This window comes from Leucoraja erinacea, chromosome 1 (genome assembly GCF_028641065.1).
Source record: "Leucoraja erinacea ecotype New England chromosome 1, Leri_hhj_1, whole genome shotgun sequence".
NCBI classification, from domain to species: domain Eukaryota; kingdom Metazoa; phylum Chordata; class Chondrichthyes; order Rajiformes; family Rajidae; genus Leucoraja; species Leucoraja erinaceus.
The window spans coordinates 28,188,713-28,215,329 of NC_073377.1; the positions used below are offsets into that span (position 1 = coordinate 28,188,713).

The following is a 26,617-nucleotide window of genomic DNA, read 5'->3' on the forward strand; positions in this document are numbered from 1 at the left end:
AGGCAATATGACTCAACTCAGAGTTTGGTTGTATATTTGCCAATTAAACCACTCTGGGAATTGCTATCAATCAGTTGCAATAAACTTCAATGCTCCTCTGAAGGAAAACAAAAATCCATCACAAGACCTAAAAGCAGAGCTTTCAAGTTCAGAGTTTTGGCACGAGAAGCAATGAATGATTGTTGTAAGATTCACAAAGTTCAGCAACATAGCAAAAATGAAAACGAGTCAATGAACACTTTATTTCAAGTAACGTTAAACATTATGCAACATGTAACTGTTAACGATGAATGCAAAGGTGGCCTCATACAAACATTAAGGTACATGCTACAATGCACAAAGAATTAAAAATGGAAACAATACTCTGCATTCCAGTCTGTCAGCAGCCCTCCCCTGCCTGTCGAATTCTGTACATCTGGCCAATCTCAGAGCCAGACACAATTATTTAATTTTGATTAAGATGTTTACTGTTTTTTCCATGTTTACAAGGGTATCATTAAAATTTTCTTGGAAATGGGTTCATTAAAAAGATCAGACTCACATAATCCCATGATTGCTCGGTGAGGTAGAGAATTTTGAAAATAAAAATGGCGAAGCATTCATTTGCATATGTATGCTGCCCTTGATAATCAAAAGAATAGAAATAATGTTGGCTGCCAACTTAAAACAATGTGCTCCTTTATTGAGCATTGCCCAGTACAACACCAGGATTGAAATTCTGCCAGCAATGCACTTGATTGTAAATTGGCAGGCTGTGGCCATCATGTCCTACTGAAATATAGTCAAAGGGAGCAAATCAAAACAACCAACTCAAGCTCAGATTTTTGGCAGGAACCACTCTGCTGCAGCTGACTCCAGATAAAGAAAACTGATCCCAAATGGAGCTCTGATCCAACCATAGAAGTGCAGTGAACCAAATCAGTTTCCATCCACTCTCAGAAACAAAATTCCTCCTCCACAAGAAGACAACACATGATTGTATCCTGTTTCTAGGACAAAATATCTTCTAATTACTTGTGGTCTTTCAACTCCATTTATTGACCATCTAGCCATCTGTTTCTGCTTTTTCGGAGAATGATGTCCTATGTGAAAGATTGTATTTCATCAAGAAATTATTTTAATTTCAAATTTGTGGAGTATTTTGATTAACCAGGCTGAAGTACAACGTTCTTTTGCATAAACATTCTGATCCAAGTATAATATTTATTTAGCAATCTGCTGCATGTTTATTGAGATTTAACTGCATTAATATTTACTGTAAATCAATACTACATGCATGCAATAATTTTGCTCCTCTTTGTAGCTGATGGAGAAGATGGACCCTGGATAAACCAGTAGAAAACAGAAGCTTATTATTGCATTGTGGCTATTTTTCCAATCACCTCTTGTGATTAAGTGGTGTATTTTACTTCCAAGTATCAGAGCAAACTCATATCTGATGTCAGTGCAGAGCAAAAATAAAATGATGGCTGACCAGAGCCAACTGCTGTGACAACTGCCCCAATAACAAATCTCTTTCCCCCTGGCAGAATGTATATATTTATGTTGTACTATGCTAATGGAAAACATTTCTATATACTGTCTTATCGCATCTTTCAGAAACATGCAAAAAGAGGCAAAAAAAATTATGCTTCTGTTTTTTATGAATTATGTCTGAGGTTTATATTTTACAACATCATACTCAAAGCATAAGCTGCTCATTCATTTGCAAACCAAGATATTTGCTTAAGGAAAAGAGTCCAGTCTTGTTAGCTGGGCTGAGTCAAGAGGGTATGATTTCAAGCCCCAGTACAATCTAAGCACACAATTTAGTTTGGAGCTTCACTGCAGTGACAAGGCAATACTGTGCAGATAAAACGGTGTCCTTTTGTGGTTAAACTGGGATCCCATCTATTTGCTAGTCATATATAAAGATTCTGGTTGAAGGTGTCCTCTTGGTGATCTGCCCAACATTCCTCCTTCAATGCAATAGAAATGGATTATTTAAAGCCCAAATGTTGGCTGTGTCTGAATCCTCGCTACAAGTTAATGTGGATGTTGGCTTCAAATAAAGCAATCTATTGATTATAGAGCACTAGTTTCTTGAGTGCTATCTAAGATATTTTGTTCTTTTATGAAATAATTCTTGATACATGGTCTAGTTGGCATTAGAGACAACATGTAAATCAATCAAGGTATTGACTCGAAACATTCACCCATTCCTTCTATGTAGAGATGCAGCCTTTCTCGCTGAGTTGCTCTGGCATTTTGTGTCTATCTTTGGTGGAAACCAGTATCTGCAGTCTGAAGAAGGATCTCGACACGTAACGTCACCAATTCCTTCTCTCCAGAGATTCTGCCTGCCCCGCTGAGTTACTCCAGATTTTTGTGTCTATCTGCAGTTCCTTGCTACACTTCAATCAACGTTATTATTTGCTTAGATGTGGGTGTTAATTCAATATATTAATGACCTAAAAGAGGAGATCGTTTACAATGTGCACAAAAGTTTGCACTTTATAATTGCTGATCACCAAATGCAAAAAATAAAGTCTAGGTATATACTATGTTAGTTTTGCTGAATCTTGCAGATAATCAATATTTGTAATGCATTTGTGACACATTAAATTGCACCTAGATTATTTTTTCTGCAGCCTGATTGAACAAATTTGCAATGCATCACAAATGTGAACAAAAGTATATAACTTGCTCATAGTTTTTGTGGGCAGTATGCAGGCAAATCATGCAGATCAAATTTTGTGAGTTATGGATGTAAAAAAAGTAAATGAAAGACAGATTTAGCTAATTTTTTAACAGATATTGAAAGTTGAATACTTGTTTTTGCCTCTCATTATGGTACCCTTCGAATATATTCATCACAAAGACATTAATGTTTGGTGATCACATGATGCAAACAGAATGGAGTCAAGAGTGTTTTGTTGTCATAGGCCCCAGACAGAACAATTAAATTCCTACTTACCTAATATAAGGATCGGAGTGTATAAAGAATAAGTGTAATAGAAATAAATCAGAATGATTTAAGATCTCGAAGGATAGATGGGAAAAGTAAATGAATACACATAACTGTTCAATGAAGTGATAAATTCAAATGATTAATATGCAAATGTGTCCTCCCAGATGCGATAAATGTTTGTAGTTTCAACCGCTAATAACACATTCCTTTGTAGGATGTTCAAAGTTGAATAAATTTTGGAGTGATAATTAAAACAAAGCTTTTCAAGTCAAGAATAGCAATCGAAATTTGAATAATAGAAAGTCCAATAAATAAAGATCAGTTATTTTTTAACTATGGGTCAAAGCTTAAAGAAATTGCCTAATTTTTGTCCCACTTTCAGGAATATGATGGACATAGTTCACAATGAGACTTCTCCCGAGTTGGTTTCCCGACTTTTTGGATTCAAATTCAGCAGAACCGTAAAGATTGCGATAACGACGCGGATAGATCTACATTCCGAGGAAAAATTCTCTTTTAAGGGGCCTTCTAGGAGTTCGTATTTTTTATATACACACTCGTTTTTTCTACTCTCTACCATATTTTTTCTCGTTTTCTTTTTCTTGTCTGCTTACCTTCTTAGGTAAGTCGGGACGTTTTAGTTGGCACCTCCAGTACCTGTATAAAAATAAAAAAAACAATAAAAATAAAAAATCCAATGGAAAGTTAATGGGCAGTGAAGTGAAAAAATGGTTGCCTGGATGGTAGAAAAAATTAAAAGTTGCAACATTTTACTCTAATCAAAGCTTAAGGAGGGTAGTTCACAAATTCTCCCGAGAAAACTAGTGTTCGTAACGGGAGGAGGTCATAGGACGTATAATCGTTATGCGCCGTAGGTAGGAGTTCGTAAGTCGGGAGTTTCTCCAGAACATAGTCCACGAGGTTAAAAAATGTAGGAGAAAGAAATTGTAGATTTTACCACAATTTTGATTTGATTTTTAGGTCCTTTGAACTCGGCAGAGGTTTTGAATAAGTCGTGAAAGTGGGACTGGCCCTTAAGGCTTTTTATTAGAATGCACAGCATTCATAAGAAGATAAATGAGGTGACAGCACAAAGAGAAAGAAACAATTTCAAGTGAATAGCTATTACAAAGATCTGATGTAGTGTTATTGTAGCGGCTCATTATGTCAGCCGTAGGTACTCGGGTTTTTTTTTTACTCGTAGACATTTTTTGGCAGGCTGGAAAAAAACGTCCCGACTTACCTGATGCCCCGAGTACCTACGGCTGGCATAATGAGCCACTACGATATATCTACGCACTCCTACGGACTCGTTACGAACGTTCTGCGAGTTTGAATCAAGGGGAAAACTCGGGATAATTCGTGAATATCTTGGGAGAATTTGTGAATGACTCTGGAAAGTGGGACAAAAAAGAGAAAAAGATGTGGAATAGCATTGTTAGTCACGGGAGGTAGAGGTGTGGTGGTGAGTGGTGATGCAATGGATCTCCGAGTTGGGGACTGGGCAGATTAGTGATGATAAAATTGAATGGCAGGGTAGGCTTGAGGGACTAATGCCCCTGTCCCACTTAGGAAACCTGAACGGAAACCTCTGGAGACTTTGCACCCCACCCAAGGTTTCCGTGCGGTTCCCGGAGGTTCTTGTCAGTCTCCCTACCTGCTTCCACTACTTGCAACCTCCGGCATCCACCTGCAACCTCCAGGAACTGCACGAAAACCTTGGATAGGGCGCAAAGTCTCCAGAGGTTTCCGTTCAGGTTTCCTAAGTGGGACAGGGGCATAAGTGTACTATTCTTGCTCCTGTATACTGTATATGTGTACATTCCTGTGTGTAAAAAAATGTTTACTTTTACAGAAATGAGTGCAAGTATTTTCTGTGTGTAGGCATTTAGGAAATGCTTACATACATCAATCTATTTATTATTCTTTATATAATACACTTCAATCCACCAATTTATAGTTGATCATTATATAAGTTTCTCTACCGTGCTTCACTAGTTACTTTCCTTGAAATACAATCTTATCCCTCAGGCAGTAATCATGCAATGTAAATGAATGCATTAGATGCATATGTATGTCAAATTCAGATCAGTTTGGTTTGCTAATCTAAATAATCTCTACAACAGAACATGTTATTTTATTGTTTTAAACAGGATTAAGTTCTCAAAAATGAGCAGGAAGTTACAAGTTTGGAATATAACTAAATAAAATAATGGTTTCTTCAGTGAAATCTTCAGGCTTGGATAGAGTGGATGTGGAGAGGATGTTTCCACTCGTGGGAACGTCTAGGACTAGAGGTCATAGCCTGAGAATTAAAGGAGTTTCTTTTAGGAAGGAGGTAGGAGGAATTTCTTTTGTTAGAGGGTGGTGAATCTGTGGAATTCTTTGCCACAGAAGGCTGTGGAGGCCATGAGTTGATATATTTAAGGCAGAGATAGACAGATTCTTGATTCATAAGGGTGTCAGAGGTTAGGAGGAGAAGGCCGGAGAATGGGGTCAGGAGAGAAAGATAGATCAGCCATGATTCAATTGTGTGGCAGACTTGATGGACTGAATAGACTTATCTCTTATGATCTTATGAAATCTATGCACCTGGATCCAGATGACAATTGCCTTTTAAGGTTTCAGTTGGAAAATCACCACTAAATATTCTCATCTGGATGTGGTCAAGTTTCTGTGGCTAGACCCCGCCGGGCTGGCAGTGCCAGGGGCCCTCCCAATCAGACCTTTCCTGCACCGTCGGAATCTTACTACAAGTGCACGCTGCCCTCGGGATGGTTGCTATTGAGAGGAGCCGTTGCCCACCTCTTCGCAGAGCGTAGACTTACAAAGAGAGTCTGGAAAATGATGCAAGGATCCTTAGACATAGAAAATAGGTGCAGGAGGAGGCCATTCGGCCCTTTGAGCTAGCACCGCCATTCATTGTGATCGTGGCTGGCCGTCCCCAATCAATAACCCATGCCTGCCTTCTCCCCATATCCCTTGATTCCACTAGACCCTAGAGCTCTATCTAACTCTCTCTGAAATCCATCCAATGACTTGGCCTCCACTGCCCTCTGTGGCAAGGAATTCCATAAATTCACAACTCACTGTGTGAAAAAGCTTTTTCTCGCCTCAGTCTTAAATGGCTTCCCCTTTATTCTAAAACTGTGGCCCCTGGTTCTGGACTCGCCTAACATTGGGAATTTTTTTTCTGTATCTAGCTTGTCCAGTCCTTTTATAATTTTATATGTTTCTATAAGATTCCCCCTCATCCTTCTAAACTCCAGTGAATACAAGCTCCTTGTCACAGTTTATCCTGAACAGCTCCGTAACGGAGGACTCTCTGGTTTACGGACTGTTCCCAGGGACTGATTCGGAGACAGACATCAGGTGCTGCTGCAAGGTCATCAACTTGGTGAAAGGCACTCTTTGGTCTGCCCAAAACTTGTTGACCTCCCAGCAGAGCGAGATGTCCATCAGGGAATGTTGCCGACTAGCCCATCCTGACTCCAGGAGTACATGCTGAGGGATGCAATGAAGCTTGGTGTGGTCAACACTGCACCACAAAGCCCAAACCTATTGTTGAGTTGGATGATCACCCATGATCATACTGAATGGCGGTGCAGGCTCGAAGGGCCGAATGGCCTACTCCTGCACCTAATTTCTATGTTTCTATGTTTAAATTGTCTATATGGATAGGTGAGACCTCGACCCACAACGTCACCCATCCATGCTCTCCAGAGTTACTGCCTGACCTGCTGAGTTAGTCCAGCACGATATGTCCTTTTGAGTATTAACCAGCACCTTCAGTTCTTTGTTTCTACATTGGGAAAATCAAGGTGCAAATTCATTATTCGGCTAACAATCACGCTGAACTTTTTCAACTTGCTTGCCCTTCCTTTGTCTCAGCCACCTGCTCTTTTCATGTGTCATTACATTTCCTCTAGTAATGCCATTTTCCCATTATCTTGCAGCATGTTTCATTAAACAGCAATGTTCTCCGTATAACTCTGGCACATATGGCCTCTTTTTCTCCTCTTGTTATTTTCCAGCAGCCTACAATTTGAAACATTTAGCAGGCTCCCTTTGCGGGTTCATTCCAGCTTCTCCCCCAAAACCTGCCATTTTATTCAGGTCGTGCTGTCTGAATCTACACACCCTGCAGAAATTCAATGTGCTGTGCTAATTATCTGAGCCTGTCACATTTGGATGTATCGAAACAGGATAGCCTGGGTGGCAGAAGTCCTCTCCTTCCAAATTCTGATGGTGTACTATAACAGGGGGAATGTTAAGCACTTAACTCACAGTTCATTACGAGTTTGTATAGGGCCTGCTAGTATTTATTGCTATCCAATAAAAGATCAATGGAATTAAATTAATGTATTTTCCATTCATTATAGTATTCATTCATTTTTTACATCTACACCCTGATTACATAGATTACAGGGGGAATGAAGCGTCTGGCTACCAATCGCAATCAATTCAAGTTACCTCTGTGAACCCTTTTTAAATTGCAGGCTTTTGCAAGTTGTGACATTATGCATTACTCATGGCCTTTTGGGCTCACCAGTACACAACTAGCATGTAGTGTAGTTAAGAAAGAAAACAGCATCCAAACCACATCAAAGAATACAAAAAAAAAACAGAAGAGACTCATAAACCTCAGCCTTTACTATTGGAGAGAGAAGGAATGGAATATTGTTGTTTTCAAAAATCCACAGTGGAACAATTTTTATGTGCTAATGTCAGGATAGCACCATTACCATAATGAGCAGGGTTTTGGCCATCTGGAAAATTTATATAACAAAACCACAAGCAAAAAAAAAAAGTTCAAAGTTGCACAATGGTGTTCAAAATAGAGGAATGCTTAAAAATGTAATTATTTGGAGCACATCCTGAATATATACACATGCCTCCGGTGTTGTGTTCTAAACCATCTGATTTTAGGTTTTGAATGCTCAAATGAGAAGTGCTGGGACATATAACATACTCACAGTATCTCACAATCCCACAAATAGGATGCCAGTTTAAAGTTGGTGACTTGAAATTGGCAATTGTTGCTGCATCCTGTCCATTCTGTGCATTTGGCCCATATCCTTCTAAATCTTTCCTATCCAGGTACCTGTCCAAACATCTTTTAAATGTTGTTATAGTCCCTGCCTCAACTACCTCCTCTGGCAGCTTGTTCCATAGACCCATCACCCTTTGTGTGAAAAAGTCACCCAACAATAAGTGAGAGGTTTCCCAGTTTTCCTTCCCAGGTAGGAGCAGGACTTTTCTGAGGATGTTGCCAGACCTGAAGGCTGGAGCCATAGGGAGAGTTTGGGCTGTCTAAGATTTTAATCCTTGGAGCGCAGGAGGGGAGAGGTTATAGCGGTGTATAAGGTCATGAGGGGAATAGATACGGTAGATGCACAGAGTATTTTACCCTGGGAATCAAGAACCAGGGGACATAAGAATGAGAGGGGAAAGATTTAATAGGAATCTGAAGGGAACTTTTTCTCACAGAGGGTGGTAAGTTTATGGAATGAGCTGCCAGAGGAGGTAGTTGAGACATGTCCTATAACAATGATTAAAAGATGTTTAGACAGGTACATGGATAGGAAACATTTAGAGGGATATGGACTAAAGTCGGCAAGTGGGACAAGTGTCAATGAGGCATCTTAGTCAGCATGGGCAAATTGGGCCGAAAGGCCTGTTTCCACACTGTATAACTATGACTATATGAATGCGCATCGGGCCCTTATGGAAGCCTTTAGTCTACCCTAGCTCCAACGACTAACCTCCTTCCTAGTCCTCTCATATGTCTGATCCCTGATACTGTCCTCTCATCCGATTTCCAGAAAAAGGTTCTGAAAGGTCCTCACCTGCTGATTCCCGCTGCAAGAGTTGCCTCACTAAAGAGGCACCTTTTCCTTTAGCTGCCAGCTCAGATTCAGATTCAGATTCAATTTTAATTGTCATTGTCAGTGTACAGTACAGAGACAACGAAATGCATTTAGCATCTCCCTTGAAGAGCGACATAGCAAACGATTTGAATAAAAAATAAATAATAAGTGTCCGCGGGGGGGGGGGGGGGGGGGTGATTGGCAGTCACCGAGGTACGTTGTTTAGTAGAGTGACAGCCGCCGGAAAGAAGCTGTTCCTCGACCTGCTGGTTCGGCAACGGAGAGACCTGTAGCGCCTCCCGGAGGGTAGGAGGGTAAACAGTCCATGGTTGGGGTGAGAGCAGTCCTTGGCGCATCAGTGTTTTTAAAAAAAGTGATTTCAGTAACTCAGTAACCTTTGCAATTCTAATAGTGGAGAATCAGAGTTTTTAAATAATGCCATTCCGATCACAGCAATAATGCCGGATTGCCTCTACCCAACTGCAAACTGAGACTATAGCAGAACAAGTTTGTGGATTACACGAAGCTGAGTGGCAGTGTGAGCTGCGAGGAGGATGCTATGAGGCTGCAGAGTGACTTGGATAGGGTGGGTGAGTGGACAGATGCATGGCAGATGCAGTATAGAAACATAGAAACATAGAAATATAGAAAATAGGTGCAGGAGTAGGCCATTCGGCCCCGAGCCAGCACCACCTTTCAATATGATCATGGCTGATCATCCAACTCAGTATCCTGTATCAGCCTTCTCTCCATACTCCCTGATCCCTTTAGCCACAAGGGCCACATCTAACTCCCTCTTCAATATAGCCAATGAACTGGCCTCAACTACCTTCTGTGGCAGAGAATTCCACAGATTCACCACTGTGTGAAAAAAAAAAATTCACATCTCAGTCCTAAAAGACTTCCCCCTTATCCTCAAACTGTGACCCCTTGTTCTGGACTTCCCCAACATCGGGAACAATCTTCTTGCGTCTAGCCTGTCCAACTCCTTAAGAATGTTGTAAGTTTCTATAAGATCCCCCCTCAATCGTCTAAATTCCAGCGAGTATAAGCCAAGTCTATGCAGTCTTTCTTCATATGAAAGTTCTGCCATCCCAGGAATCAGTTTGGTGAACCTTCTCTGTACTCCCACTATGGCAAGAATGTCTTTCCTCAGATTAGGAGACCAAAACTGTATGCAATAGTCCAGGTGTGGTTTCATCAAGGCCCTGTACAACTGCAGTATAACCTCCCTTCTCCTATACTCAAATCCTTTTGCTATGAATGCTAACATACCATTTGCTTTCTTCACAGCCTGCTGCACCTGCATGCCTACTTTCAATGACTGGTGTACCATGACACCCAGGTCTCGTTGCATCTCTCCTTTTCCTAATCGGCCGCCATTCAGATAATAGTCTACTTTCCAGTTCTTGCCACCAAAGTGGATAACCTCACATTTATCCACATTATACTGCATCTGCCATGCATTTGCCCACTCACCCAACCTATCCAAGTCACCTCGCAGCCTCCTAGCATCCTTCTCACAGCTAACACTGCCCCCCAGCTTCGTGTCATCCGCAAACTTGGAGATGTTGCATTCAATTCCCTTGTCCAAATCATTAATATAATGTGGATATATGTGAGGCTATCCACTATGGTGGAAAGAACAGGAAGGCAGATTATTATCTGAATGGTGTCAGATTAGGAAAAGGAGAGGTGCAACGAGACCTGTCTGTGCATGTACATCTGTCAAAAGTATGCATGCAGGTACAGCAGTAGTGAAGACAGCTGATGGAATGTTGGTCTTCATTGCGAGAGGATTTGAGTTTAGGAGCAAGGACCAGGGGTCACAGTTTAAGAAAAAGGGTAGGCCATTTAGGACTGAGATGAGGAAAAACATTCACCCAGAGAGTTGTGAATCTGAGGAATTCTCTGCCACAGAAGGCAGTGGAGATCAGTGGATGTTTTCAAGAGTGAGTTAAATTAGCTCTTAGGGCTAAAGAAATCAAGGGATATGGAGAAAAAGCAGGAACAAGGGTACTGATTTTGGATGATCAGCCATGATCATATTGAATGGCGGTACTGGCTTGAAGGGCCAAATGGCCAACTTCTGCACCTATTTTTCTGTTTTCTATATGACACAGAAGTTAGAGTTATAAGAATGCATTCAAGGGCACTCTTTTTAACCAGTGTGTAATATGCCCAACTAGAAAAGGGATGGTATGAGATATTTTCTAAGGGATAAATATGGTATATTGGGGAGATATTAAATGGATGGCACTAGTGGAGCTGCTACCGGGTTCAATCCTGAGCTTCGGTGCTGTGTATAGTTTACACCTTCTCCCTGTGATTGTGTGTGTTTTCCTCCGAATGTTCCTGTTTCCTCTTATACATCCTAAAGACGTATGGATGTGAAAATGGGAAGTACAACTAGTGTGAATGGGTGATTGATGGTTGGTGTACATCCGGAGGGCTGATAGGCCTGTTTTAATGCTGTATTTTACACAGTTATGACAGAAGGCATGGATAGTTCAACCTGGGCTGTACCATCTATGATTGTATTGAAAGCTGGGGGTTGGCTGAAGGATCTCTTGACCTACTGCTCCTGTTTTCTTCAGTCCTCAAAGCGGAAATGAACTGGAAATAGCTACTTTAAGATAAATTAATGTGAGAGCAGTGGAAGACATGCACAAAGTCTTGCATAATAAAGATTCAACCTCTAGATCAGATTAGGTCTCCCCTTAACCTCCGACACACCAGAGAAACCATTACAAGTTTGTCCAATCTTTCCTTACAGTTCTTCTTCTTATCGAGTCCACACACAAAATTAGAAGTTGTTCAGCCAGAGCTGAACACACTTCTTGGCATTTGCATACAATGATGTCTGTCTTGCGCTTCTTGTGCATGGTGGTGGAAATACAAGTGGAACCAGGGCCTCAACGTGAACGCTCTTTCCTTGACAGTTTGTAGTTAAAACAGTTATTACAGTTAATACACCCTAATGCAGCAGCTAATGCACCCTAATGATAATTCTCTTCTGCATTCCACATCCAAAGCATCCACATCCTTCCAATAATTGAGTGACCAGAACTATACACAATACTCCAACTTCTCTAGAGCTGCAATGCTTCTTGAATCTTACACTCGAAATTCCAAATGATGAAGGCAAGCATACCATACGACTTCTTTATCACTCTATCTGTTTGTGTTGCTTCTTTCAGGGTAACAAAAAAATAGAATAGGTCCTGTGACAAACCAGAGGAGCAATCATGAGCAAGAAATCCTTCCAAATATTTACTTTGAATCCACCCGCATGGGAGAGGGTGTAAAGATAATCATTGGCATTAAGAAAGAAGAGAAAAAGGAGAAAATTCTGGGAATTAGTCACGGCCTCATTATGGTCGCTGTGAATTTTTCAACAAGTTGAACAATTAGCGACAACTTGAATGAAGCCGCCATGGAGAATAGCGAGAATTCTCGTGCCGCAGGTGGGACGCCAGGAGGTCCTAATGGGTTGCCAGGAGGTCGAAGGTATTCAGAGGTTCTCGCAGGTTGTAGCCAGAGCTGACCGGTGAAAGGTAAGCAGTAGTTTTCAGAACCAAGGATAACCGACCGGTAATGTTAAATGTTCGCCGAGTATCACAGCCGTGTAACTCCGTCTTCTTTAAAGTTGTCTCCACTCCTTCTCTCCCCTTCTCCCCCCTCTCCCTCCATCTTTTAAAGGACTTACCGCACACTGTGCTTCAGCTGTCTTTATACAGCGCCAACCTTCCTGTTCATCGCGGTGTGTGTCTGTTTCACCTTGGCTTTGCACCGTGTGAATTTTTTAGGCAGGACAAGCGGGGGTAGCTCTATATAAAAAATTCACACGGGCTGGTGAAGGAAGCGGTGTGTGTGTGTGTGTGTGTGTGTGTGTGTGTGTGTGTGTGTGTGTGTGTGTGTGTGTGCGTGTGTGTGTGTGTGTGTGTGTGTGTGTGTGTGTGTGTGTGCACGTGCGTGTGTGTGTGTGTGCGCGCGTGTGCATGGTTGTGTGCCAGCAGTCCACTGAAAAATCACCTAAGTGGGACAGGCCCATTAGTAGAAAGGGAAAAACAGTGCAGACTCTGAAGACTTTCCAATTCAATGAAAAGGAGATCACACCATTATAATGGAACAATTTCATCCATTTCGCTCGTCTAAGTTTCACCCCCATCCCTTCCCAGACAAAACGACAACGGTCACCCCTATCCTGACCTTCCACTCCACCAGGCTCTGCATTCAACAGATTATCCTTTGCAATTTCCTCCAGATGCCACAAGATTCCACCATCTCTCCTCTTTCACCTTTCAACATTTCGAAGGAGCCATTCATTTTGAGATGCCTGATTTGTTCTTCCATCCTCACCAGTCACTCTCCATCTCGTACCACTAGCCCATGCAACTGCAGAAGATGCATCACCTATCCTTTCACCTGCTGCCTTCCCACCATCTGGGGCCTCAATCAGTTCATCCAGGTGAAGCAGACTCTTCCAAGCTAATGCCTTCATAAGGTCATAAGGAATAGGAGTAGAATTAGGCTATCCGGCCCATCAAGCCTACCCCGCCATTCAATCATGGCTAATCTATCTCTCCTAACCCCATTCTCTTGACTTCTCCCCATAACCTCTGTCACCTGTACTAATGAAGAATCTATCTATGTCTGCCTTAAAAATATCCACTGACTTGGCCTCCACGGCCTTCTGTGGCAAAGAATTCCACAGATTCACCACACTCTGACTAAAGACATTTCTCCTCATCTCCTTCCTAAAATAACGTCCTTTTATTCTGAAGCTATGACCTCTAATCATAGCCTCTCCCACTAGTGGAAACATCCTTCCTTCGGAGAAACCAAATACAGAATGGGTGATTGCTTTGCCGGGCATCTGTGCCAGTCCACAGGAGTGATCCAGAGCTTTTGGTTTCCTATCACTTGAATTCATCATCCCACTCCCTCTCAGACTTGGTAAGGATTCACTACCATTTTTGTTATTCCAGCCTGAGAAAACACCAATGAAGCATGTGAATGCAAAAAGAAAACTATATTGTGAACTTAGAACCAGGCGAGAGATGAAGAGCCAATGGCGTCTGTGTAAGGATGGGCAAGTGAAATGTTGAGCAGGCTGGCAGGTGAAATGTGTTTTTTTTCCCACTTATTTTCTGTTATGTCCTTGGGAGTAATCAGGTTGGATTGTAGAGGAGAGTTACCTCAAGAAATCTTTTCAGCCATTCATCAATAATGACATAGAAGTGCTGTTAGTGAATCCTAGAAATTGTGGATAGAGCAGCTTTTCTGTTTACTTCACCCTGTGAGGGCTTCATTTAAAACAATGGCAATCAATGCTAATCATCAGTCTAGCAGTGATGGGCCCGGGCAACAGTATGAAAAGCCCGGCTAATAAAGTTGTGCCAAAAAGGTGTGGATTTAAAATTTCAATGGTTGAAAAGGACTGACAGCTATTGTGAGCTATTTCTTAATCATTGTGAACTCACTGAAGCAAGCAATCAACATTTATTTCTCTCGTGGCCTGGAACTCTCTACTTCTCAAGTTAATAATGATGCAAGTAGGCAGCGATATTTGGCTCAGATTTAGATCAATCTGTGCAGTGTTAATGTGACAGCAGCGATCTTTGTTTTCTACAATCCTCGTTGTTCAGTTTTTCTATTTCATTGATTTCCCTTTTTCGACCTCATTTTCATCATGGTGTTTATTTCCATATATTTTATCCACCAAATTGAATATAAAGTGCAACAGAAAAAGAAAAAGAAAAATAATGCAAGGGATATGGAGCCTGTTGGAACACGTTGTGTAAGTGAATATTTATTAATCTTGCAGTTCTGGATGTTTTAATAAGAGACAGCCATTGATGGTATACCTTATCATATGATAATTTGTTACAGCAATCTTGGTTGAGTTATAAATTCCAAACAGGATTATTATTGGCCAAAGTAGAACAATGCATCCACTTTAGAGAGCAAACCAGTATACAATCTAACCTTCAGCAAAGGCAATACGTCTGATGAAGCATCATCCCCTCAGCATTGCTTAATCCAGATTTCCATGTTTATTTCACTATAATGGGACCCAAATCCACTTCTCTCCACCTCAGAGAGGCCGGTTAGCTGCTTACTAATGTACAGAACATAGATTGAGTCGTATTGCACACAAACAGGCTCTCCAGCCCACAACATCCAAGCCAGCCATGAAGTACATCTCTGCGCTAATTCCAACAGCCCCCTCTTGGTTTGTAGCCTTGTATACGTTCCCAATTCAATGCTCATCTAGATAAATCTTATAATGTTGTGACATTACCTGCCTTCCTCACCTAAACAGGCAGTGCATTCCACACCTGTACACAAATTACAACCTTTCAAACCCAAGCTAAGAATCAAATAACAGCTATTCTTAAATTGGCCTTGACTTTTGAATTAATGTTTTGAATTGTGGTGTTGATCTGTCCAATTGCCCTTGGCTCCCCACCAAAACTGCTCAATAAAGCAAAATCTGAGAGTTGGTAACAATTTGGAATCTGTCAAAGTAATTGTGGGATTTACGTTCTAATTCCACTTTGGTATTGTTTACTTGCCTGCGGTAAATCGTGTATTAAAAGATGAAAAAATTGAAAGAATTTCTCATTGCACAATTTCTTGTATATTCATAAATATAATGGAAACTTTCACAATGTTCTGACTGCTTCATTGCTGGGTATGGTAGATTCTCAAAATTGTCCAGGTCATATTTAATGCCGAACTTGACTATCGTTCTCAGTTGAATATGTCGTAACATGAGTAATATGGACAAAAGAATATGAAGAATAAACAAACAAAGTGAATCAGTTGAAAGAAGTGAATCAGAAAGTTCATGTAGGAAATGGGATTCTATTTCATGTTCTCTTCACTTATCTGTAGCAGTAATTTAACATCTACTCGTTAAAGTGTCTTGGGTTTGCACGTAAGTAGACATGACTATAATTTAGTTTGCTTGCTCAGGGCAATAACTGTCAAGGCTGAACCTTTGAGGATCTGAAGCGGGAATTTATCAGATACCAAAGATGGTTTAACAAAATGTACAACTTGGTAAGTAAGATGTCTTCTTTTTATTACCTTTTCCCACCCCAGCTCTATTGACAATAGTGAAAGGTTAGAGGCACGTTAGGTAAGAGGGATCGCCTGTCATACAACAGACAAGCTTTATTTCTAGTATCCTTTTCATAAGATAAGTATTGGGAAAGCATCACCAGATATGGGTGCAGTACTCACGTTTGCAACTGAGTAGGGCTTAATTGAGTAAAATAACATTGAGTAAAATGAAATGCAGTTGCAAAAAGGGGAGGTATTTGGAGAAAGTGGTGGATAAATTGTCCCAACAATTGGTGTTAAAATAAGACAGATGACCCGTGCATCACTGGCTTTGGGGGTGGAAACTGTAATTCTGAGAAATGGAACCTTATTGCAATATTCTGTAATGCAGACAACACCGGCATTCGTCTACTGTATCCGCTGATCCAGTTGTCAACTTCTCTACATCTGCAAGACCAAGCGCAGTCTCGGCGATCGTTTCACTGAACACCTCAGCTCAGTCCGTCTTAACCTACCTGATCTTCCAGTGGCTCAGCACTTCAACTCCCCATCCCATTCCCAATCTGATCTTTCTGTCCTGGGCCTTCTCCATTATCAGAGGGGAGGCCCAGCGCAAATTGGAGGAACAGCACCTCATATTTCACTTAGGTAGTTTACACCCCAGCAGTATGTAACATTTACTTCTCTAACTTCAGAAAGCCCTTGCATTCTCTCTCCATCCCCTTTCCCTTTCCCAGTTCACTCACTCATCTTACCATCTCCGACTACATTCTATCTTTGTCCCGTCCCCTTCCCTAACATCAGTCTGAAGAAGGGTCTCGACCCGAACTTTCGCCCATTCCTTCTCTCCAGTGATGCTGCCTCACCTGCTGAGTTACTCAAGCATTTTGTGTCTACCTCCCCCACCGTAGTTGTTGTACTAGTTTCACTGTCATCCTTGAGAGTTTCATTGTCTGTAACTCGTTTTCACCTAGCCTAGAGCTAACAATGGCCTATTTCCTTTATCATCATTACTTTTTTGCATATCTTTCATTTATTTGTTCTATACCTCTCTATATCACTGTCCATATATCTCTTTTCCCTTTTTTCTGACTCTCAGTCTGATGAAGGGTCTCGACCTGAAACATCACCTATTCCTTATGGTTAATTCCTGGGATGGCGGGACTGTCATGTGCTGAGAGAATGAAGCAGCTGGGCTTGTACACTCTGGAGTTTAGAAGGATGAGAGGGAATCTTATTGAAACATATAAGATTGTTAAGGGTTTGGCTAGAGGCAGGAAACATGTTCCCGATGTTTGGGGAGTCCAGAACCAGGGGCCACAGTTTAAGAATAAGGGGTAAGCCATTTAGAACGGAGAGGAGGAAACACTTTTTCTCACAGAGAGTTGTGAGTGTGTGGAATTCTCTGCCTCAGAGGGGGTGGAGGCAGGTTCTCTGGATGCTTTCAAGAGAGAGCTGGATAGGGCTCTTAAAGATAGCGGAGTTAGTGGATATGGGGAAAAGTGAGGAACGGGGTATTGATTGGGGATGATCAGCCATGATCACATTGCATGGCGGTGCTGGCTCGAAGGGCCGAATGGTCTACTCCTGCACCTATTGTCTATTGTCCTTTTCTCCAGAGAAGCTGTCTGACCCGTTTTAAACCAGCATCTGTATTTCCTTCCTACATATCTTGTCTCACATCCTATTCTGCATCATTGCCTCAGCACAATTACCTTCATGTCTTTGTACATATCATTTATATATTTCGGAACACCACATTCTTAGTTCCAACATTTACAATTATACAAAACAACCTTACTTCTTAAGTTTTCCATATTTCTGCCTCTGCTTTCACACTACCTTCAATTCCAAATGTCATTCTTACCCACAAAGGACACTGGAACTTTCATCTTTCCTGGTGTCATCTTTGAAATCCTAAGAGATCTAATTTGACATTTCCTTTCTGGATAGTTGTTCAGTTTTTTGACTCTGACACAACTGTTTTCAGTTTGATTATCACAATCAGGCTTTGCTGCATTTGGCTGATATTAGGAAATGAAAGAAGTACAAGGGAGCCAACTTCATGTGTACTTGATTCAGCCCATTCAAGAATTCTGTAAATAGCAAGCGACTTACAGACACTGAGCTCTCCTCTAGAACTTGCGCATTGCGCATTGACTTTGCCAGAACCAATCAGTATCACTTCATAGCCCTTGCTTTCCCTATCTCTCCATCCCCTCCCCCTTCCCAGTTCTCTCACTCGTCTTACCATCTCCGACTACATTCTATCTTTGTCCCGTCCCCTTCCCTAACATCAGTCTGAAGAAGGGTCTTGAACCAAAACGCCACCCATTCTTTCTCTCCAGAGATGCTGCCTGTCCCACTGAGTATTCCAGTATTTTGTGTCTAACTTCACTTCATAGCAGCAGTTTGTACCAAGCCAGGTTACACAAAAAAGCTGGAGAAACTCAGCGGGTGCAGCAGCATCTATGGAGCGAAGGAAATAGGCAACGTTTCGGGCCGAAACCCTTCTTCAGACTGATCGGGGGCGGGGGTGGGTGGGGACAAGAAAGGGAAAAGGAGGAGTAGCCAGAAGGCTGGATGATGGGAGGAGACAGCAGGGGGGCTGAGGAAGGGGAGGAGACAGCAAGGACTAACAAAATTGGGAGAATTCGATGTTCATGCCCCCGGGGTGCAGACTCCCCAAACGGAATATGAGGTGCTGTTCCTCCAATTTCCGGTGCTGCTCGCTGTGGCCATGGAGGAGGCCCAGGACAGAGAGGTCGGAGGCGGAGTGGGAGGGGGAGTTGAAGTGCTGAGCCACCGGGAGGTCAGCTTGGTTATTGCGGACCGAGCGGAGGTGTTCGGCGAAACGATCGCCCAACCTCCGCTTGGTCTCGCCGATATAGATCTGCTGACATCTAGAGCAGCGGACGCAATAGATGAGGTTGGAAGAGATGCAGGTAAACCTCTGTCGCACCTGGAACGATTGCTTGGGTCCTTGAACGGAGTCGCGGGGGGAGGTAAGGGACAAGTGTTGCATCTCTTGCGGTTGCAAGGGAAAGTGCCCGGGGAGGGGGTGGACCGAGAGGGAAGGGAAGAATTGACAAGGGAGTTATGGAGGGAGCGTTCTTTGCGGAAGGCAGATATGGGGGGAGATGGGAAGATGTGGCGAGTAGTGGGGTCACGTTGGAGGTGGCGAAACTGACGGAGGATTACTTTTTGTATGTGACGGCTGGTGGTGTGAAAGGTGAGGACTAGGGGGACTCGGCCCTTGTTGCGAGTGGGGGGATGGGGAGAGAGAGCAGTGTTGCGGGGTATGGAAGAGACCCTGGTGCGAGCCTCATTTATGGTGGAGGAGGGGAACCGCCGTTCCCTGAATAGTGAGGACATTTCAGATGTCCTGGTGTGGAACGCCTCATCCGTGGAGCAGATGCGGCGTAGACGGAGGAATTGGGAGTAGGGGATGGAGTCCTTACAGGAAGCAGGGTGGGAAGAAGTGTAGTCCAGATAGCCATGGGAGTCAGTGGGTTTATAGTGTATGTCGGTTAGAAGTCTATCACCTGCAATGGAGATAGTGAGGTCAAGGAATGGTAGGGAAGTGTCGGAAATGGTCCAGGTGTATTTGAGTGCCGGATGGAAGTTAGTGGTGAAGTGGATGAAGTCAGTCAGTTGTGTGCGGGTGCAGGAGGTGGCACCAAAGCAGTCGTGTAGCGGAGGTAGAGGTCGGGGATGGGGCCCTGGTATGTATTGAATAAGGATTGCTCGACGTAACCTACAAATAGGCAGGCATAGCTGGGGCCCATGCGTGTGCCCATAGCTACGCCTTGTATTTGGAGGAAGTGGGAGGAGTCGAACGTGAAGTTATTGAGGGTAAGGACCAGCTCCGCTAGGCGGAGGAGAGTGTCAGTGGCTGGGTATGGGTTGCTTCTCTGGTCGAGGAAGAACCGGAGGGCTGTGAGACCATCGTGGTGGGGGATGGAGGTGTAGAGTGATTGGACGTCCATGGTGAAGATGAGGGGGTGAGGGCCTAGAGAATTGAATGCGCGGAGACGACGGAGAGTGTCTGAGGTGTCTTGAACATAGGTAGGGAGGGATTTAACCAAGGGTGATAGGATGGAGTCAAGGTATTTGGAAATGAGTTCGGTGGGGCACGAACAGGCGGAGACAATGGGTCTTCCGGGACAGTCAGGTTTGTGGATTTTAGGGAGAAGGTAAAATCGGGCTGTGCGGGGCTGGGGAACGATGAGGTTGGAGGCTCGGTCGGGTAGGGCATTGGAGTGGATGAAGTTGGTGATGGTGCTCGCACCAGGGTCTCTTCCATACCCCGCAACACTGCTCTCTCTCCCCATCCCCGCACTCGCAACAAGGGCCGAGTCCCCCTAGTCCTCACCTTTCACCCCACCAGCCGTCACATACAAAAAGTAATCCTCCGTCAGTTTCGCCACCTCCAACGTGACCCCACTACTCGCCACATCTTCCCATCTCCCCCCATATCTGCCTTCCGCAAAGACCGCTCCCTCCATAACTCCCTTGTCAATTCTTCCCTTCCCTCTCGGTCCACCCCCTCCCCGGGCACTTTCCCTTGCAACCGCAAGAGATGCAACACTTGTCCCTTTACCTCCCCCCTCGACTCCGTTCAAGGACCCAAGCAATCGTTCCAGGTGCGACAGAGGTTTACCTGCATCTCTTCCAACCTCATCTATTGCGTCCGCTGCTCTAGATGTCAGCAGATCTATATCGGTGAGACCAAGCGGAGGTTGGGCGATCGTTTCGCCGAACACCTCCGCTCGGTCCGCAATAACCAAGCTGACCTCCCGGTGGCTCAGCACTTCAACTCCCCCTCCCACGCCGCCTCCGACCCTCTCTGTCCTGGGTCTCCTCCATGGCCACAGCGAGCACCACCGGAAATTGGAGGAACAGCACCTCATATTCCATTTGGGGAGTCTGCACCCCAGGGGCATGAACATCGAATTCTCCCAATTTTGTTAGTCCTTGCTGTCTCCTCCCCTTCCTCAGCCCCCCTGCTGTCTCCTCCCATCACCCAGCCTTCTGGCTACTCCTCCTTTTCCCTTTCTTGTCCCCACCCACCCCCGCCGCCGATCAGTCTGAAGAAGGGTTTCGGCCCGAAACGTTGCCTATTTCCTTCGCTCCATAGATGCTGCTGCACCCGCTGAGTTTCTCCAGCTTTTTTGTGTAACCTTCGATTCTCCAGCATCTGCAGTTCCCTCTGAAACAACGTTTGTACCAAGCCTATGGCTTCTTACCTTGTTTGTGAACTGTTGAAGTGACACAGTTATCTTCCTGAGCCTTCTGCCTACATTGACTTTGCCAGGCACAATCAGTATCACATCACAACAGCAGTTCTTGCTGAGCCTATTGTTTCTTACCTGTGTGAATTCTGGAGGAGACACAATTCAAGTATTCTGTACTGCCTTCTTTTTTTTACTGTTTAAACAGATTACAGACTCTTCCTTTCAATTGCCTGTCTTTGTGGTTTAGTGAAATCTTCTAGTAAGTGGAAACATGATATCCCCAGATGTGGTTTGGCAGTGAAAATGGACAATTTTTACTTCCTGATTTTATTCTCATCTAGAATTTCTGATGAATTGCCTTCAAATTCCATCTGTGTTGGTGCGGGGCATCACACACCAGGCAATTAAAATCCACAAGGTGATCCTGGTACCACCTTGCCTGAGGTAATCTGTTGCAAGCCCTAATTTGCCCAGGGTCTTTCCTCCTCCAGTTTCCAGTCCCCCCCCCCCCCCCCCCCCCCCCCCCCCCCACTCCACCACCATCCTCTTTCAATCAGTCTGTAGAAGTGTCCTGACCCAGATCATCACCCATCGTTTTTTTTCCAGAGATGCTACCTGACCCGCAGAGTTACTCCAGCATTTTGTGTCTATTTTTGGTATTCAAAGAAGAGTTGGGTAAAAAAACGGAATGGAAATAATTTGAAGGCCAGAGGTGTGTGATGAGCTGGATTGCTCCTGCACAGAGCAAGATGGACATGGACGATTATTTGGCCTTCTACAATACTACAAGCATTCTGTAAAGATCTCAGACCTAGCACTAACCTTATGGTCTGGAATCCAATGATCACTGCTTTGGAAATATGGACTACCTACAGCAGGTGCCTGCAGCATCACTGGAGAGGTATACTCAATGCAGTCTCCACAAAATGTCTCAAATCCATTAGATGAACAAGGATACCAATGAACATTATCCCTTCTTACTCCTTCCCAATTGACACTTTAATGACACCAGTTGATCGTGATGAGCAGGCCACACTAGTTGTATCACCAGGCTCCTGATACATGGAGGTACAGTGCCACAGACTTACACAGTGGTGCAGTGGTGGAGTTGCTGCCTTACAGCACCAGAGACCTGAGTTCAATTCTTAATAAGGACGCTGGCTGTACCGAATTTTTTACATTCTCCCTGTGATTGCATAGATTTTTTCTGGGTGCTCAGGTTTTCTCCCACATTCCAAAGACGCACAGGTTTACAGGTTAATTATCTTCAGTAAATTGACCCTAATGTGTTGGATAGAATTTGTGTATGGGGATTGCTGGTCGACGTGGACTTGGTGAACCGAAGGATCAATTTCCATGATGTATCACTAAACTAAACATATACTTAAATTGAGCTCCAAATGCTAATGAAACTGCTGCAAAATTCCCTGCACTTCTTTGCAAAGCAATTTATTGTTTAAGTAATGAAATGTTTGGCAACACCATTGAATGCTTAAATCTTACAAGATATCCCCAGAGCTTTATTTAATTTGTTTAAGTGTCTACACAAGTTAATGACATTTTTCTCCATTTGATAGCAAAGTCTAGAGTTTCACGTGTTTTCAATGACAAAGCACACATCCTATCCTTTATCTACAAAGAAAGTGCAAAATCAGTAACTGGAGATATTAAGCAACCTTACTAAATATACAGTTTACATTTGGGTTTTGCTTAGCTCATGTTGCTCTAATAGTTAGTGAAAGCCATTTGTGAAAGTTGGTGCTGAGGTTATTGGTGTACCACTGACTGAGTTGGTTCCTTCACAACCATCCCTACCATTCGCCTACCTTTTAAAATATTTCAATCACACTACTGCCGAGTTATTTGTGAACACAGTAGTGCAGTTTTCTCAAAGTGCCACATCCTGATAGATTCCATTGAAAAAATAAACGTGGAAAAGCTACTCACTTCCAACTTGAATAGTTATTTGATTCTTCAAGCTTCCACTGTGCTTTTCATGGCAGCTGTAGGTCCCACTGTGTGATGAATCTAGGTTTATGAGGGTGAGGTTGGTGCCTTGAAGAAGGTGACCTTCATTGTGGATTATTGCATGTCCATTAAATCTCCATTGCACTGGAGTATGGCTGTCAGAAGTCTCGCACGGCAGGGTTACATTGGTTCCAATCCGTTTGTAGTATTTTCGTCCATCTGAAATGAAAGAAAACATTAGTGATATAATCATAGATGCTGCCTTTTGCTAGTAATATCTGCTCACCAATACCTCATTAAAGTGCCCACTTTTGACGTTTGAACCTAGAGGGAGTACTGACAGACAATGCAGTCATAATAAGCAGGAATCAATGTGCAAAGTGAGCCAAGAAAGAGGACAATAAAAGTCAACAGACTTCCCATTCACTTTTTGGGATTAAGTGCTTTGATTGACGTGAAGCCAATTGTTGTTCAGGACTGAATTTATGATGGGGAGTCATAAGTTACAATATAATACAATACAATACAATATTTATTATATGTCATTTGAATCTCAGTGAGGCTCAAACGAAATTCCGTTTCCACAGCCATACAAACAAAGACAATTTCCTACAGACATACACACAATTCAATTTACAATTTCCAGTGAGGAGGAGGTTCACTGTGATGGAAGGCACAGTCTTTTCTCTCCCCTGTTCTCCATTTTTATCCCGATGTTGAAGCCCCAGGCAGGTGATGGTAAGTCCCACAGCCATTTTAGGCCGTACGGGCGATGTACGGCCCCGCTCCCGGTCTAAAAGCCACGAAGTTGGAGCCCCCGGCGGGCGCTGGAATGTCCCGCGGCCATTAAGCCGCGCCGGGCAATGTACGGCCCCGCATCGTGTCGTTCCAACCCCGCGACACGGGCTGGAGAAGTTGCTTTGCGGGAGCTCTGGAAAGCGGTCTCCACCCGGACCCACGACCGCTTTCCGGAACTCCCGCAATGCAAGTTTAATTCTTCAGCACTTAATGGATGGACAGGAGATTTTTCTTCTGCATTTCATAATCATAATCATACTTCATTAGCCAAGTATGTTTTGCAACATACGAGGAATTTGACTTTCCCTACTCATCATTCCAATAAAAAGCAAAACACACAAAATACATTTTAACATAAACATCCACCACAGTGACTCCCCACATTCCTCACTGTGATGGAAGGCGCAAAAAAAAGCCATCCCCTTCATTGGTCTCCCGCGGTCGGGGGCCTCATGCCTTCCATTGACGGGACGATCTTGGCTCCCGTATCCGGCGGTCGGGCCCTGCACGTTGGGGCGATTAAACTCCCCGCTTATTTCATAGGAAATATTATTACATCCATAGAGTGCCTCACAAAGATTTGCATTCAATGGTAAATATAGGAACATGTCAACTTGCAAGTTTCTAACATCTTCTGATTAGATATCATCAACCCACCCAAAACATTACCACAGATGCTGCCTGACCTGCTGAGTACTTCAATGATCTCTGCTCTCATTTCAATATCTTAGGGACTTTATTTTCATCTAATGACAAGAATTTATACAGCACAAATCTGACAATGATCTGTGAGTTCTTCGGACCAGGCAGAGATTCTTTGGTCCATTAAATTTGTTAGTCATTGAAAGGTCCTGCCACATGTTCTTTATTTTTTTTCTTAATCCACTATTTGAAGTCATTACTGCAAGGCTTCACAGCTCAAACAATCCGGGTTCAATTCTGGTCTCTGTGGTTGTCTATGTGCAGTTTGCATATTCTTCCTGTGAATGCATGACATTGCCATGCATGCTCTGGTTTCCTCCCTCATCCCAGACATGTGCTGGTAGGATGTTTGGGTGACTATAAATTGCCGCAATGTAGATGGGTGGTCAGAGAAATTGGGGGATTTATTAGGCCGATGGGAGAGAATAGGATGCCGAGAAATAGGTGGGAGGATGGGATGTTCTGACAATTGACATCGTTTCAATGAGCTACACAACCTCCTTCTATGTTAGGATGGCACAGTGGCACTGCTGCTGCTTCATGGGGCCAGAGATCCAGGTTTGATCCTGTCAGTGGCCGCTGTCTGTGTGGAGTTTGTACATTCTCCCAGTGACAGCATGGATTTTCTCTGGGTGCTCCTATTTTCTCCCACATCTCAAAGACATGAACTTTTGTAGGTTAATTCTCTGCTGTAATTTGCCTCTAATGTATAAGGAGTGGAAGAGAAAGTGGCATTAACTAGAACAAGACTGAAAAAGGGATCAATGGTGGAGTAAACTCGGTGGGCCGAAAGGCCTGTTTCCATGTTGTATCCCTAAACTACCAAAGTTAAACTTCCCAGGTTGTAAGCAAAATTAGAACAATTTTGCTCAAAACAAATTTGTCAGTTCCCTTCATAATGTTGAACATTTTCATTTGGATTAACAAAAAACCTCCATAGTAAATGCCTATCATAATCAAAATTGAGTGAAATATAAATATTATTTGAGAATACCATACATAGATACATAGAAAATATGTGCAGGAGTAGGCCATTCTGCCCTTCAAGCCAGAACCGCCATTCATGGCTGATCATCCACAATCAGTACCTTGTTCCTGCCTTCACCCACACCCCTTGATTCCACTAGCCCAAAGAGCTCTATCTAACTTTCTTTTGAAGGCATCCATTGAATCAGCCTCCACTACCTTCCGAGGCAGAGAATTCCACAAATTCACAATACCCTGTGTGAAAATGTTTTTCCTCATCTCAGTACTAAATGGCCTACCCCTTATTCTTAAACTGTGTCCCTTGGTTCTGGACTCCCCCACCATCGGGAACATGTTTCCTGCATCTAACGTGTCCAATCCCTTAATAATTTTATATGTTTCTATAAGATTCCCTCTCATCCTAAAATCCAGTGAATACAAGCCCAGTCGCTCCATTCATTCATCATATGGCAGTCCCGCCATCCTGGGAATTAACCTTGTGAACCTACGCTGAACTCCCTCAATAGCAATAACGTCCTTCCTCAAATTAGGAGACCAAAACTACACACAATACCCCAGGTGTGGTCTCACCATGGCCCTGCACAACACAGAAGGACCTCTTTGCTCCTATACTCAACTCCTCTCGTTATGAAGGCCAACATGCCATTAGCTTTCTTCACTACTTATTTTCAGTGACTGAAAATGAGTACTAGGACATCATAAGGTCTCGTTGTACTTCCCCTTTTCCTAACCTGACACAATTCAGATAATAATCGGCCTTCCCGTTCTTGCCTCCAAAGTGGATAACCTCACATTTATCCACATTATACTGCATCTGCCATGCATCTGCCCACTCACCCAACCTGTCCAAGTCACCCATCCTCATAGCATCCTCTTCACAGTTCACACTGCCACCCAGCTTTGTGTCATCTGCAAATTTGCTAATGTTACTTTTAATCCCTTCATCTAAATCATGAATGTATATTGTAAATAGCTGCGGTCCCAGCACCGGGCCTTGCAGCGCCTCACTAGTCACTGCGTGCCATTCTGAA

At 43.3% G+C, this 26,617-nt stretch overlaps 1 protein-coding gene across 6 annotated transcripts in view; it reads right to left on the reverse strand.

The window, feature by feature from the left end:
- Positions 1-26,617, reverse strand: part of LOC129695282 (ciliary neurotrophic factor receptor subunit alpha-like) — a 309,100-nt gene that overhangs the window by 147,863 nt on the left and 134,620 nt on the right. For all 6 annotated transcript variants that reach the window (XM_055632089.1, XM_055632108.1, XM_055632098.1 and 3 more), the window contains one exon: positions 23,079-23,318. In XM_055632089.1, coding sequence (XP_055488064.1) covers positions 23,079-23,318 — 240 coding nt within the window. The remainder of the gene's footprint in view (positions 1-23,078; positions 23,319-26,617) is intronic.